This window comes from Lissotriton vulgaris, chromosome 12 (genome assembly GCF_964263255.1).
Source record: "Lissotriton vulgaris chromosome 12, aLisVul1.2, whole genome shotgun sequence".
Taxonomy (NCBI): domain Eukaryota; kingdom Metazoa; phylum Chordata; class Amphibia; order Caudata; family Salamandridae; genus Lissotriton; species Lissotriton vulgaris.
Genome location: NC_141700.1, coordinates 736,056,439 through 736,071,836, shown reverse-complemented (window position 1 = coordinate 736,071,836; position 15,398 = coordinate 736,056,439). Strand labels below are relative to the sequence as shown.

Below are 15,398 nucleotides of genomic sequence, written 5' to 3'. Positions count from 1 at the left end.
TATGCCCAGTCCAGAAGCACAAGATAAGGAGACACACATCATAAGCATACAATTTAAGAGAACAGATGACTGTCAAACTCATTCATGCAAAACAACCCACAAAAGCAACACAGACAAGCATATTGAGGTTTTAATGGAGATCTTGACTTATCTCTGTCTTTATCCTTCCTCTCGTCACCAAATCTCTCCTTATCTGCCCATCACATAACTAATTCCAGCCTGCCTCTTTCATCAGGCAGCGTTCCACCATTAGTCTTAATATTGGTTATTACCCACTCCAGGATTCGCTTCTCTTCTTAGCTGGTACTCCTGCTGCAATATGTCCTTTGATGATTTTTTCAGGGTAGCAAAGAGCTTCTCAAGATCTACAGAGTCACTAAGCTCTCTCTTTTCACATTACATTGTGACCAGCATGGTGGCAGGCTCAAGCAGCCCATATCTGATGCCTACTTCCGAACTTGAGGTACATAGCACCTGAAACATTATACATTTCATGAAAGTGTGCTGAAATGAAGGTCTCATGATTCTGATAGATGAATGGGCAATTTTTCTTCGACACCATTGTCAGGACCTGCCTTACCTGCTGATGGCATACAAATCATTCAGTGGAAATTTTTATTTCCAGGATTTGTATTTATTTATTTGATTTTTATTTGAAGGGTTTTATATAGCGCTGGCTAGACCCGGATGTATCAGAGTGCTTTACATGAGTATCAGACCATAGTTGCAGATTACATCGTTACAAAGGTTACACATTTATTAGAGCATAGCTACATAGTTGCTTTTTTAGGTCGATACAAGCAATAATGACAAAATGTGTAAGGGAAAAAGCAGGCAATGGGAGAGATTCATTGGAGAGGGGGAAGTAGTATGGGAAGTAGACAGCGAATGAAAGGAGGGAAAGAGGAGGGGGAGGGCGAGGGCGAGAGACACAGTATGAACGAAGAGGGGTAGGGTGATGGGGGCACAAACCGGTAGATGAGTAGTAGCTGCATCCAAAGTCCAGTAAGCTGTGATCCCAGGGGAAGTGGTATCATTCCCCCAACTCCGTTGCGAGAGGCTTCCTTTACGCAATGGACTCTCTCAGAGGAGTCTCTCAGAATCCAAGTCCTGCCTACTGGATCCTTCCCCAAAAATGGGCGTGGGAGTGTTTTGGCAAGGGGCACCATTCCATACCTCAACTGTGAGTGGCTCCCTTGGCGCTGTGGTCTCTCTCAGAGGGATCACTGAGACTCCAGAGTATAAGTAATGGGATCTTTCCCAAACAAGGGGAGAAGGAGTGCTGAGTTAAATGGCACAAGGGACAGGAGGCTAGGCGGCATAGACGGCAAGGGGAGAGAATTAAGGGGAGGGGGATAGAGGCAGAGGAAGTAGACAAAGAATGAAAGAGGGAAAGTGGTAGGGAGGGTTAATTCTGCAAATTATCTGGAATTCCAAAAGTGGCGTAAATTCACACTGCAGTAGATCCTGTGGGAATGTTGTCATATATGTCTACTCAAGACCTTCTTGTATGCTCAGGAAACACACATTATTTTGCCTGCTTTTGTCTTCTAGGTTCATGAGTTTCCATTGGACATTCCATACCTCCGGAATCCAGTCCGGGCCCCGTCTTAAAGTGTTCATCTGGGCCTTATTGGCTTCTAGCATTCTTCTTGCTCTGTCATATCTAGTCTCGACTGGTATGACTCTAACTCCACCCTTATGAACTTCACTTCACCTGCCATCTCCAAGGGGTTTTCTGATACAGAACTAGTGGGCAGCCGTCGCCGCTGCAGGTAAGAGTGGTGGGGCCGGCAGGGGGGATTTTGAGAGACAACCACAAGGAAAAATGTATTATTTATTTAATTTTCCCTTGTGGTCATCTCTCAAAATCTCCCCCTGCTGGCTCCCCGCCCCACCTCTCTCACCTACAGAGGCCGAGTCTGCTAGTGGGTTGTCTTTATATATGACAGTTCTTGCATCAAGGTGTACAGAGTACCTTCTGGCATTTATAAAAATCAAATGGGGTGATGAGCTATCTTTTTCGAAGCTTTTGAAAATGAAAGCTCTCATTGAGATTTGAGCATCAGCTTTGGAGACATTTGAGACAGACTGAAGATTTGTCATCCCCCAGAAAAGTCAGGTTGGGCCAACGAGAGAGACTACAAAAATCTGATTATGGGAAACAGGTTCATCACCATCCTCCTCTACAAGTGCCAACCTGGTAACAGGTGTAGATATCTTTAGCTGGCACTTGTCCAGCCTATTGCAGGGTGTTATTATTCAGACAAGCGGTCTTCAGTGTTATGTCCCAAGCAAGGGACACTCCATCCACCTCAAAAGTCATATTTCACTTTTAGGTGCTTCAGCAGGTAGATCAGAGCCCACAGATTGTCATGTTTTATTCAGTATAAACAAGCCCCCTGTACTCTGATAATTTAATACAATTACCCTGTAGTACACCATATGTCTCAACATGAAGTCGCCGCCAAACCCACCCAGAGCCCACATTACCTAGTGAAGGTAGTCAGGCCAGTCAAGGAAGGGAAAGAAGATCAAATCTGTAACTGGTCCAATGTAATAGTCAGGAAGGAAATGAGAATGCTACTAGACTATCTCATGGGACACAGTGAGAAACAGGTGTTGTGGCACTACCCCATTAGGACTCTAGCAAGCCCAATGCACCACTTAACCTACCCGCATCTGAGGTTCTTGTGCAATCATTGCCACCAGATCAATGCCAAGTCTGAAGTGGAGAAGGGCCTACCAACTCCTAATGACGTGTTGGTGCAGTAGGCCCAGTGCAGCCCAGAGACTATGGCTCACCCATGTAATATTGGTACATATCAGGCCGTGATTCTACTAGTCCTCTGGTTCATTCAAGAGGTCATCCCACGGCTCTTTCTCAGCCACCTGCAGCCCACTTTGCCTTCTCATCTGCCACCCACCGATCCTGGAATTTATCACAGTCGCGTATTCCTAACAGGATGGTCAGAACTAACTCAGAGTAGCCATTGTAGGGAAAGCCAAGCATCATATCCAAGCCACTAAATTTTCTACTGATTTCCTAATTCATCTAGTTTAATCCACTTTAATTTAATAATTAGACATTGATATGAGTATGACTCCACTGGTTTCCATGTTAAGAAACCACAAACACAATACTTCAACAAAATTCTTTAGCATCTACTAAGAGATGTTGAGTGTATTACAAAATCATTAGAATACTTTAGAAGTGTTGATAAAGCATAGCTTTGATTAAAGAATTGTCAGTGGGAGATGGGAGTTATTCAGACCTAAACCAGGTGAGAGAGAAGTGAAAAATCAACATAGAGAGGGACAGAGAGGGATAGATGCTGAGAGTGAGAAAAGATAGATGAATAGTTTAATCAATCAAGTATTTATAAAGTTCGAGGGGAACATGGGGCCAGGCTGATGCCGTTCATGTGAGCTCCCGAAGTGAAGCGAGAGAGATGAGGGCTGACATAGTTTAATTCTTACCTGGTCAGACTGGGCGACGTGTGGAGGTGGCTGGGCCATTTTGGATGTTTTATTATTGAGGTGGTGGTGTGGGAGTAGAGTTCTGTTTGCATATGGGACCTGGTGTGAGATGGAGCCGGGACCACTGGAGCTGGACGTCAGTCCTTTGGTGGCAGCCGTGGGCTGCTGCAGTGATTGCTGGTATCTGGGTCGGGGGAGGAAAAGCCAGCACAATGCAGAAACAGCAGCAACAGCAGCACTGTGAGGTGATATCAGAGGTGCAGGAGCTTTGTGGTGGCTTCGTGTTGGTGGAGAATTCCAGCTCCTGTCCCCAAAAGGATTTGAGGGAGAAAGGCGGTGGTGATAGCGTACAACTACCCAAGACACAGCACACAGTGATGGAAAAGAACCCACCAGCGCCACCAACACAGGTACTCTGTACTCTTGTAGAGGGTCTAGGAGCTGATAATATTGTTTTAAATATTTAGGCAAGGAGTGGCATTGGTAAAGGTAATGGCGCTGGCAAAGGAGATATTCCAGCCATTACACCACAAGCCCTGCAAGTCAGGAATAGGTATCAATTGAGATCTGATCCAGAGAAGAAAGCCAAGGGATTGAGAGCAAAGGAGCAGTCGGCTTGTGAGGGGATTATAGTCTCACCAACCAGAAAAGCGGGGAAGGCTTTGGGGAGGCCAAGGCGGTGTGGGCCTTTAGAGGTGTGTTCACTCCCAAAACCTTCCCCTTGCTCAACTCCTATTTTAAGATTATGGAGCAGACAAGGGGAATAGTGCTGGCTAGCCTGGGGATGCAGGGTTCAGTGGCAATCCCCCTCAGCAATCATTTTTAATCCATTAGGTAGCTTGGTAGATGAACGTCAAGATGGATCTAGCCCAAAACAATCCCAGGACACTATTGAGATTATCGAAAATATTGAGACGCCCATGTAGGGGAGCCCAGTCAGTTGGAGGCTAGTACTGGGGTAATGAGTAGTCAGAGAATCAGCACAAAAACATTATATTGAATCTGAGGCAGATATTCTCAAGAAATTCGAGATCTCAGAGGTAAATCAAAGAGGGATTCAGGAAAAATGTGTCATGCTGGAAGAAAAGCTGTATAGCATCGCACACCGTATTGAAGCCCCTGCAAGTGAGGTGAAAGTCTTATCAGCAGGAGTCTCTCAAAACACCAAGGATTTAGGGATCTTGAAATCACGAAATAAAACACTACAATATGACCTGGAACACCTTGAAACTCAAGCTAGGCATAACAATTTGTGGGTTCTCAATGTTCCGGAAGGTGCAGAGAAAGGGGATATAAAAGGCTTTATCTCCAAATTACTAGGCGAGGGAATACTACAAGATTCAAAGAGTGCATAGGGATCAGTTCAAATTGAATACCAGTAGGAAGACACCCAGGAAAATCTTGATACATTTCCTAACATCCGCAGTTAAAGAGCTGGTTCTGACGTGCGCATTAAAGGAGAGATTTTAACTACTTTAGTGAGATCAGACGTAGGGAAGAGAACTGGGAGTTGGGTTCCAGGATGAGCGACCCGAGGAGTAAAGGGGCTCAGGTTCAGATGAAGTTTCCAGCTATGCTGAGGATTATGTGGAAAAATAAAAAGCATAATTTCAGCAATCCAGAGGAGGTGGATTCCTTTTTAGCCCAGATGGAGGGAGCCTCAGCTGTCATGTCTAGCCTCAGCCTGTAATGATCCATCACTAGTTGTGGCAATCTAGCAGTATTCAAGATCAATTTACGTTCACGTAGAAGTTGTCAGCCCGATGTTGTTTTTTTTTCATTTGTTGCTTAGTGCACCTTTGAATCTCTCTCTTCGGGGATGGGTCGAGAAGGACAGATTTATTGCCTAGGGACAGGAATGGGGGTTCCCCGGGGGTGGTGGTGGGAGGGGCACATATGGTGGTGGGAGCATGAAAAAAAAAGAAGAAAAAATGCATCCTCATTTCGATAACTGATAATCAGCTTAAGGCTTTTCCAGGGCTCTATCAGTGTACGTTGGCCAAACAGGAGTGCTTGCAGGGAATGTGTAATAGGGGTACGACATGGAGAGGCACACATGAATAAGATTAATAAAATCAATTTCATATACTGGAATGTTAGTGGCCTAAGGTCTAGGTGGAAATTTGCAATGGTAGCAGAATATCTTAAGAATAGTGGGGCACATATTATAATACTACAGGAAACCCATTTGGAACCTAAGGAGTGTGAGGTCCCTTTTAGGAAATTATGCTGGGTTCAGGAAGAAGTGTGCTCAAACCAGAGTGGATCAACTAGGGGTGGCCCTAGTTATCAGGAATAACTCAGAGATAAGGCTACTAAAGTATGAATCCGACACCTCTGGTAGATGGCTGTTGGGTAGCATAGGAATACAGGGAAACCCATAGCATGTGCTACATATTATGGACCAAATTGCGACTCGTCCTTGGCATCCCCCGACACAAACACATCAGCCAGCACCTACGAAGTATGCACTGGCTTCCCGTGGAGAAAAGAGTCACTTTCAAAATCCTCACTCACACGTACAAGTACCTACACAACAACGGACCCAAATATCTCAACGACGGAATCAACGTCCACGTACCCAAAAGAAACCTCCGATCTTCCTACCTTGCACTGGTCGAAACCCTGCACATCCACAGAACCTTTCAGGCAGAAGATCCTCCTCTCACATTGCAACCAAGACCTGGAACGAGCTACTGGCAGACATCAGACGCGCCACCTCCCTGAACACCTTCACGGAGACCTTCAAGACCTGGCTCTTTGGCTAAACAAATCTGCGGACACTCCCTCAGCACCTTGAGACCCTCACGGGTGAGTAGTGTGCTTACAATTCCCTGATTGATTGATTGATTGGCTAATTAAATCAGAAGCATGTCTGTTGGAGACTACGGCGCTGATCATACTTGGTGGCGATTTTGATATAGTTCTGAGTAAGGAGCTGGATAGAACATCTAAAGCAAAATATGTAAGCTTCCCTAAAACATTATCCTACCTAAAAATTATGATGAAGGAATTTAATTTGGTAGATGTCTGGCATAGGAGGGCCGAGGTAGGTAAGGGTTTTATCTTTTACAGCAAATAATATGGCTATCATTCTCATATTGATTAGTTTTTTGGTGGACCAGGAGCTGTATAGTGAGGTGGGGGCTATAACACATGCCCCGCAGTCCTCTTAGATCACTCGCCAGCGGTCCTATCCCTAAATTATCGGCAGTCAATGGAGGAAGAAGGTGGACCCTAGAAAGGACCATTTTGTTACAGCAGAGGGTAGTATCCGATGTAGCAGATAGAACAGCAGACTTCATATATTTTACCAGAGATTCTACTGGTTTACAAACTGCCTGGGATGCATTTAAGACATATATAATGGCAGTAATTGGCTCCATCATGGCAGGCAAGAGACGTGCAGAAGGATGAAGAAGCAATCACGGAAATCAAGATCAAAGAGCATGAACTTCCGGAGGCCTCGCTGGAGGGAACTGCTAGGGTATTAGCACTTCGAAGGGAACTGGAAGATTTGGAGGTGGAATATGAAACTCAGTTAGAAAGTATACAGGAGAGATGAAAATTTAGCAAACTCCAGCACTTCTCATATGGGGAAAAGTGTAGTTCATTATTCGTATGGAAGGCTAAGACCGATATTGCTAGGAAAACAATTTAGAATCTGACAAACTCAGAGACTGGAGTACTTTTAAATTCTAATGCAGAAATTTGAGGGGAAGCTTGAAGATAAATGTGCAGTTTAAATCAGGAGGATATGCAACCAAGAAAATATTGTGTAGAAGCCTGGCTAAAAGGAATTGAACTCCTGCAATTAATGAGTGAGCTGAAGCAGGTTTTAGAGGCAGAGATTACAGAGGAAGAAATCAGGGCACAATGTGGGAAAATGACCATTGGGAAAGCGGCTGGGCCAGACTGCCTTCCAGTAGAGCTATATACCCAAATCATCGATGAACTAATTTCATCTCTAAAAGATGTATTCAATGCAATATATATATGCGGTGAGAGTGCCCCTCTATCTTGGTCAGAGGCACAGTGGTTTTATTTGTTAAACCAAATAACGACCCGAAAAGAGCAGATTCCTATAGTCCAATATCCCTCTTGAATACTGATTATAAAATCTTCTCAGGGAAAATAGCATCAAGAGTCGTGCAGGTTATCAAGGACATTGTACATCCAGATCAGAGAGGTTTTATTACAGGGAGGCAGTTGAATGAGTTTACATATTTGATGCTATGAGCAATTGATTTTGAGGAGGCTCAGAAATTACCTCTAACTGTAGTTGTGGTAGACGCAGCAAAGGCGTTTGAACAAGTGCACTGGGTATATATATGGGAAACCGTTAAGAGTCCTGGATTTCCACATATTACAGTGAGGGCTGTACAGAATCTCCATTGCCTCCCTAAAGCAAGGGTGTTGGTCAATGGGGAGCTTTCCAACTGGTTCCATATTACTAGGGGTACGAGGCAGGGATGCCCCCTATCTCCACTTCTGTTTACCCTATACATTGAGCCCTCCGTAGAACAGATTAGAGCAGATCCCCTGATAATTTCCTTTAAGACATCTGGGTTTGTGATAAAATTAGATCTTTATCCGGATGGCTTGACCCTGTATACCACCAACCAACAGGCTGCGATCCCTATCTTGATGGATAAAGCGCTGAATGTTGGTAAGGTATCAGGCTATAAGATCAATGTATATAAGACCAAAGTGATGGATTGGAATCAGGCCAATAGTAGTAGGGGGGCACAATCTCAAATGAGATACCTCGGTATCTTAATACAGCAGAAGCTTGAAGAAATCCCTGGAGTAAATTAGAAAAAAGTTAGCCTGGAGGTGGGAAGACTGCTAGCTAGATTGGCCAATCTACCATTAAACATATATGGCAGATTTAATCTTATCAAGATCATCATCCAACCAAAAATAACTTTTCGTTATAACTCCATACCATTGGCATTTTGGAGGTAGGACATAGCTAAACTGCATGGAAAAATAGGTAGCTTCATTTGGGCATCAAAGGGACCTAGGATAGCGTGGAAAAAAAGGAGGAGAAGGCTGGAGGTGGGTGGACTGGCCCTCCCGGATTTGTTTATTTATTGTTATGCTTTCCACTTTAAGAACGTTCGCATATTAGCAGACAAACCAGATGGCTTATCAATGGGGAGTCTCTTTGAGGCATTGCTTGGGGATTTAGGTCAGGGGCAGTGCCACTTTTTGTTTAAGTACGGGGATCAGAAATGTTTTAAAATGGTGAACTTAAAACTTTTGAAAACGGCCCTAAACACTTGGTTTTATTTTCAAAGGAGGTTTGGGGGACCATATTACTCATCTTTGGCACCGATTTGGGATTCCCCGGGCACCCCTGACTGTTTGTTTGACCAGTTTAGCCAACTCTTAAAATCTGTGGGTTTAAGCTACTGGGCAGATCTCAAAATAGGGTCTAGTCTGGTAGGCTGGGAGGTCCTAAGTAATTGTAATAAGGGACATCTGACGAGGTTCAAGTACTACCAGCTACACTCCTGATGGGCCGCCCAAGTGTGGGATGGGGAGGAAGATGAATCATGGTTCGAACAGACAGTGAGAATTGGTTGACTAAAAAATGAAGTTTCAATCTGGTATTGGGCCTTACAGGAGGGAGAGAATAAGAGTTTATTGGATATATCTAATTTGTGGGAAGAGGGATATGGGAAAGGCAATTTAATGCAAGTATGGCAATCCTCCATCTCAATTCTACGCGCAGTGGTGAAATCCGCTTCACTTAAGAGAAATCACCTGTTTACAACACACAGGGTGCATTGGTCACCGGGTAGGCTCTCAAGAGTGACTGGGAAGGACTAATCATGTCCAACGTGTGACCTTCCTTTGGCAGATGACCTGCATATGTTCTTGCAGTGCCCAAAGATCACAAACCTTTGGATGTCAGTGTGCAACTTCATAGAGGAAGTGACTGGTCAATGTACAGAGGTAAACCCTCGACTTATATTCTTTGGGCTATGCTCTAAGGAAGTCACACAGAGAATTGTGTCCTAGTAGATGATGGTAATAGACCTCCATGTTTGCTGGTTCGGTCCCGGTGTGCTATCCTGTAGCCTTTGGGGGTGGCAATGGCCATGTCTGGTGCGGATGTGGGGCTCATCCAGGTACCTGTGCTGAAGATATTAAACGGGGTGAGGGAGGAGATCATGTCCCAGATCTCCATGGCATGAAGGCAGAAGCAGGAAAGATGGAGCACACAAGAAGGCAGAGTAGATGAAAGGTAGATGAAGAAGGAAAAACAGAGTCAGAAGGACAAATACGGGAGAAGAAAAATCAGGCAAGAAGACTGCAATGCTGGCAGAACAGACTGGCAGGAGGGATGTGCAATGGGGGAGCTGGCTAGAGCACCTCCTCAATGGGGCCACATTGTGACCTCCATTAAGTAGATCCTGGGAGGGGAGCTGGAGGGGCTGGAAAATGGGAGAGAAAGAAAATGTTGGGAAAGAGGCAGCAGTGGAGAAGCAGTGGTGAAAAAGTAAGGCAGAAACAGGAAAGATAGAGCACAAAAGAAGGCAGAGCAGAGGAAAGGTAGAGACAGAAGGAAAAATAGAGTCAGAAGGGCAAATAAGGCAGAAGAAAAAATCTGTCAAAAAAACAGCAATGGTGGCAGAACGGAGCGGCAGGAGTGATGTGCATAGGGGGAGCTGGCTCGAGGACCTCCTCAATGGAGTGTGCCTGCGGCCTCCTTAAGTAGGTTCTTCAGAGGAGGGAAGCGTGATGGGAGTTTGGAAAATGAGAAAGAAGGAAAATGGCAGGAAAAATGGCAGTAGAGGGGGTGTGACTGTAAAAAAGGAGGCAGAAACAGGAAAGCTAGAGTGCAAAAGAAGGTAGAGCAAAGGAAAGGTAGAGGCAGAAGGAGAAATAGAATCGAAAGGACAAAGAAGTCAGAAGAAAAAATCAGTAAGAGAAGACTGCAGTGCTGGCAGAATGGAGCGGCAAGAGCGATGTGATGAAGGGAAAGCTGGCTCAAGGACCTGCTAGTGTTAGGATATTGAACCCAATATGGAAGAAATGAAATGATGTAGAGAGAATAGTAAAAGGTAAGCTACAGACTTCGAAGTGAAAGGGGAAAGGCATGGTAATCACATATCGACATAAGTTAATGTCAACTAAAATAACTATTTCTCAACTCATTCACAGTCAGTGTTGTTTTCTCAGCAAATGACACACAAGAACATATCAGTTTGCAAAATAAAGGTACCTGTTTCATTTGAAATCTCTCCTTCAGCACATAGGACACAGTCAAAGCAGCAGGGAGGCTGTCCTTCTTGGGCGGCTTTTCGATATCCGGGAACACAGCTCTCGCTGCAGACTGAACGGGGAACCTTCGATCAAATTGAGAAACACTGAGACACTGCAGGCTAGCATGTATTTTCATGCAGGTACAGATGGGCACAGTATGTGCCCAGAGCAGGCAAAATATCTTACCAGGAAGATGTAAAGGTGCATGAAGGCACCAGCCCTATTCTGCCAATGCCTCATCTTAATCAGCCACTTGATCTCCTGGCCACTAACTACTTGCACCCACCAGGCAGCAAAATCAACTGAAATCATATGCCTCTTGGAATCTTCAATCCTATATTATTATGTGATATATACCTTATTACAATACCCCACCAGTATTCTTAGTCCTTCTACCAACTTCCATAAACACCTTAATACTGAACCAAAATGACTGTTATTTTATAGTGATTATCACTTTGCCTCTTCGTCACAGTCTTTTTCACTGAAGGGTGACAAGACCCTGCAGACAAAAAAACTTGGTATTTCAATAAAAATTCAAATAAATGTTTGCAAAAAAGTGCATTTTCATTAAACTGATTGCACTGTGGGGGAGAAAATAAATACTTCCAGAGGCACTTGGTGTTTTTTTCCCTTTCTTCCTTTATTGCTAGTAGTTTGCAGATTCAACTACCTCAAATTATGAAGTGCAGATACAAGTTCAAAGTTTATTGTTTGATTACTTAAAGCCATTACAATTTACAAAAGGATAAAATATCATAAAATGCTAAAATTGTCACTGAACCATAACAATCATGTTCAACCATGTTCACGAGGCGGTGCCTCACAACATATGATTAATAAAAAAATATGTATAATAAAAAAAAAAACAACTGTGATACACTAATAGGTCTTGGGCTAAAGAGCTGACTGCTGTTCCACAGGCAAGAGTTCTCCTCAAATTATGAAGTGCAGATACATGTCTGTATTAATATAGCTCGAGTGGCTGAGCCTGAGCATTCCATTTCTATATCTTCACCTGCTTTCCTGTAGAGAGTAAAGTTCTATACAGAATCTATCGACAGCTGTATGAAACATTTTTGTTTGTGCCTATGTATCAAACACATTTTAGGAGTCTGTAAAGTTTTACCAATCCCTACAAAAGGGTTTAGAAATGGATTTAGAAGAGGCATGTCAGAGACTTGTGTTGCCACTTTGAATAAGTGGGTTAGTTTTCTGATGCGGATGTCTCATTCACTGTCAGAGGGCTTCAATGACATACTATTTTCATCAAACATTTCACAATACAAAAATATTGTGCCAAAATAAGTGGTCCTAAATATCGCATTTACATTCTTCCAATGTAAAGTACAAAAATTATTTCTGCAAGATATAGTGATCATAAATGTTGGCATTGCATAGTTGAGTAGATATATTGAAAAGTATGTAAAATTATAACTTACAAAAGTTAATTAACTTCCATAAAATATCACATACATGAGATATACAATAAAAAATGAAACAATATATTTTGTATTCAAAAATATAACAAATACTGATTTATAGAAACAAAGATACAATGAATAGCATATCAATCAGCATTGAAACTATCTTTTTCTAAAAGCCAAATAATTAAACACATTTAAAAACGCAGCATATGTATACCCACTCCAAAGTTGGCAACAGTAAGGAAAGTGTTAGACTTTTGAGGGATCAAATATACTAGTCTCACTCTGAACTAAGTACCATTAGTGAAGGTTTTGAACTTTGGAGGAGTCAGATTTACCATTCACATGCGAACCTAAGCAGTAGGGGATCGGCAGATTTAATATTCCCACCCCAACCTAAGCAACAGTAGGGAAAGCTTTTAACTTTGAGGGGGAAAGATTTGTCAGATTTAATATTTCTACTCGAACCTAAGGAACAGTAGAGAAACTGTTGGTAAAATACATATTCATACCTAATATGTGGGATAGCATAATTTTTAACATCAAAATGCAAACATGTATTTCATAAAAAAGAAAAAAAGAAAAAACATAGGGAAAACACATAAAATATACCTATTTTTTATAAACAACCCAAAACTAATAACACAGTCCAAACAACATGTAAAAAAATGAGGACCGATAAAAATAATTACAAAAATACTGAATACTTAAAGAAATAACATATCAATTAAATTGATTAATTAAAAAATACATAGTTTACATAATCAATAATCTAATTATCCATTTAAAATAAACAGTTAACTGTTTATAAAAAATAATTCAATAACGTTTCAATTGAATAATTTTCATAATTAATGATATAATTAACCAAATTAAAGCATACAATTAACAATTTACAAAAATATTAAGTAATATATTAATTGAAGAATTTACATGGTATATAATCTAGTTTAGCAATTCATGTTTAAAAATTGACAAAAGTTATACAAAATGTAATGGATGTATTGCAAAACATTTCCCAACCTACTTGTCTATAAACCCAACAACTTGCCAATAATTGAAAAGGTTTATACAATCAAAAACTCTTTACATATATAACCTAAACAATAAAGCACTAATAAAAAGATTACAAACAAATAATAATAACTAGGCTTTCCTCTTTTCAGTTTCTGTTTTTGGTAAATTCTGGCTGGGTTTTTTCAGTGTTTTCAATACCTTAAAACAAAGTAGTTATCAGTAGTTACACATATTCACCCCATTAAAAACAACAGAAACTGTGTTTTCCGTTGTTTATGGAATGTTATATTTTTATTATTGCTTGCTTTCTGCACTGATTGTGCATATGTATAGACAGTGTGCGTACAGGATATATGAGGTCCAAATTTCTTTTTGGAAATGAAACATACTGTAGTACACCATACAATGCTTCTTTAGTGAGTCTTTGGTCATGTACGCTCGCTCTTACCTTCCCATGTAAATGTTTATCTTTGAAAAGGCCCTCGCAACATTGCCACTTGAGACGGGAAATTGCAAAACAGCCAGTACACAATTTTCTAACTCTGGTCACTGACATAGCTTTCCATGCCGAAACTGGTGCACCAGAAGATTGCAATTCTCTGAGACAGGTTTTGCAACATATGCGTTCAACTGGACGCATGTGCCCTCAGTTATTGAAGCAGTAAAAAAGGAAGCAGTACTTTTTGAGGTGCAGACAAAATGTCCTTTTTCCAGAAGGGATCTAGAACGTGTGCAGAGTGCCTCAGTGAGGCTTCATTGACTTCAAATGCCATGGTTGATGAAGGGACATGTGTATGCATCATTCCTAGCCATTTCTCATGCACTGTAAAATAGCATTTCCTGAACTGCTCCTCAACATTTATTTGCTTACCAAGTGGCAAGAATTCTAACATGGAATATGTTGTAGTGTCAAAGTAAATAAAAGTGTCGCCCAGCCCACTCTCAAGGAGATGTTTCACATCTACACCAATTGCGCCTAACACTTGGTAGACAAGGGTGTTTTCACACTCTAGTTTTTTGATTATGTTCACTACAGCACCCATGTTTTCCTGTAAAAATCTAAGAATGCAGTAGAGTGTACTTTTCATCCCATTATCAATATGCAACAAAGATCCTTGCATTTCTTGCCTTTGGCATCACCACTAAGCAAAAATTCTGTAAACCGTCGCCACATGGATAATGTAGCATTCACGGCCTTTAGGACTGAGAACAACCAGTTAACTGACACAGTTGGGATGACTCTCTCTTTGATGCCACACAAAGCACAAAATTATAAATATTGGCGTTTTAGATCTGTTTTAAAGCACTCTGCATTGCTCATAGGACACTACCAGGGGAGGGACCGTCCATTAACCGGTCCATCATTCTGCCCTATCGAGCGAACAGATGTCTACGATTGGATGACCTCCGCCTTGCCTTAGTTCCCAGAATTCAAAGTGCAAAAAGTGGTGGACGTCTGTTTTCATATTATGAGGCTAGGTTATGGAATTCCCTTTCCCTCCACATGTGTATTGAACCCAATCATTTGGCCTTTCGTAAAGCCCGAAATACCTGGCTTTTTCCTAACTTGGTTTGGTAGTCTCTGTGTTTGCACTGTTTCCAGTGCTGGGATGCCCTTGGGTAGCTATGTGCTTAACAAATGTTTTAAAGAATAATAATAAATAAGTTACCACACATAACGAAACAGTGCACCGAAATGGACTACAAAGTCAATAGCATTCTTCATTAATTCTGAAGATTGTAAAACTTCTTTCAGCATACTATCTAGCAAGTGGCAAGGATCTCTTACAGGGAAGCCCTTCAGCTCAGGTATGAGTATTGACAGGTCATCACGCACCTTTTTCATATACGTAGCTAAATTACTGCAAATATAAACTATATCACTTCAATCTTTATTGAACTTGGTAAGAACATTTTGAAGCAGCATTCCAAGTGAAACTGCATTCCAACCTCTGGTGTCATGTTTTCACCAATATCACAGATGCTTGGGGACAGCAGCCTTTTCACATATACCTGTCACTACATCTTGCATTGAATGTTTAAAGCCAGGGGTGTTTGGCAATTCACCAACTATCAATACTGACTCGCTAGAAAAGGGGGCTAATGTATCAAAGGGTTTTACCCATTCTCTGTCTGTGGATAAATGTGATGCTACATATTGGGAAATAATCTTATGAAACCAGCTATTTTACATAT

The 15,398-nt window shown here is 41.8% G+C and overlaps 1 protein-coding gene across 1 annotated transcript in view; it reads right to left on the bottom strand.

Moving 5' to 3' along the window:
• Window positions 1–15,398, bottom strand: part of LOC147678444 (vomeronasal type-2 receptor 1-like) — a 109,086-nt gene that overhangs the window by 15,603 nt on the left and 78,085 nt on the right. The window contains exon 6 of the mRNA XM_086945630.1: window positions 10,718–10,841. Within this exon, the coding sequence (XP_086801756.1) occupies window positions 10,718–10,841 (124 nt within the window). The remainder of the gene's footprint in view (window positions 1–10,717; window positions 10,842–15,398) is intronic.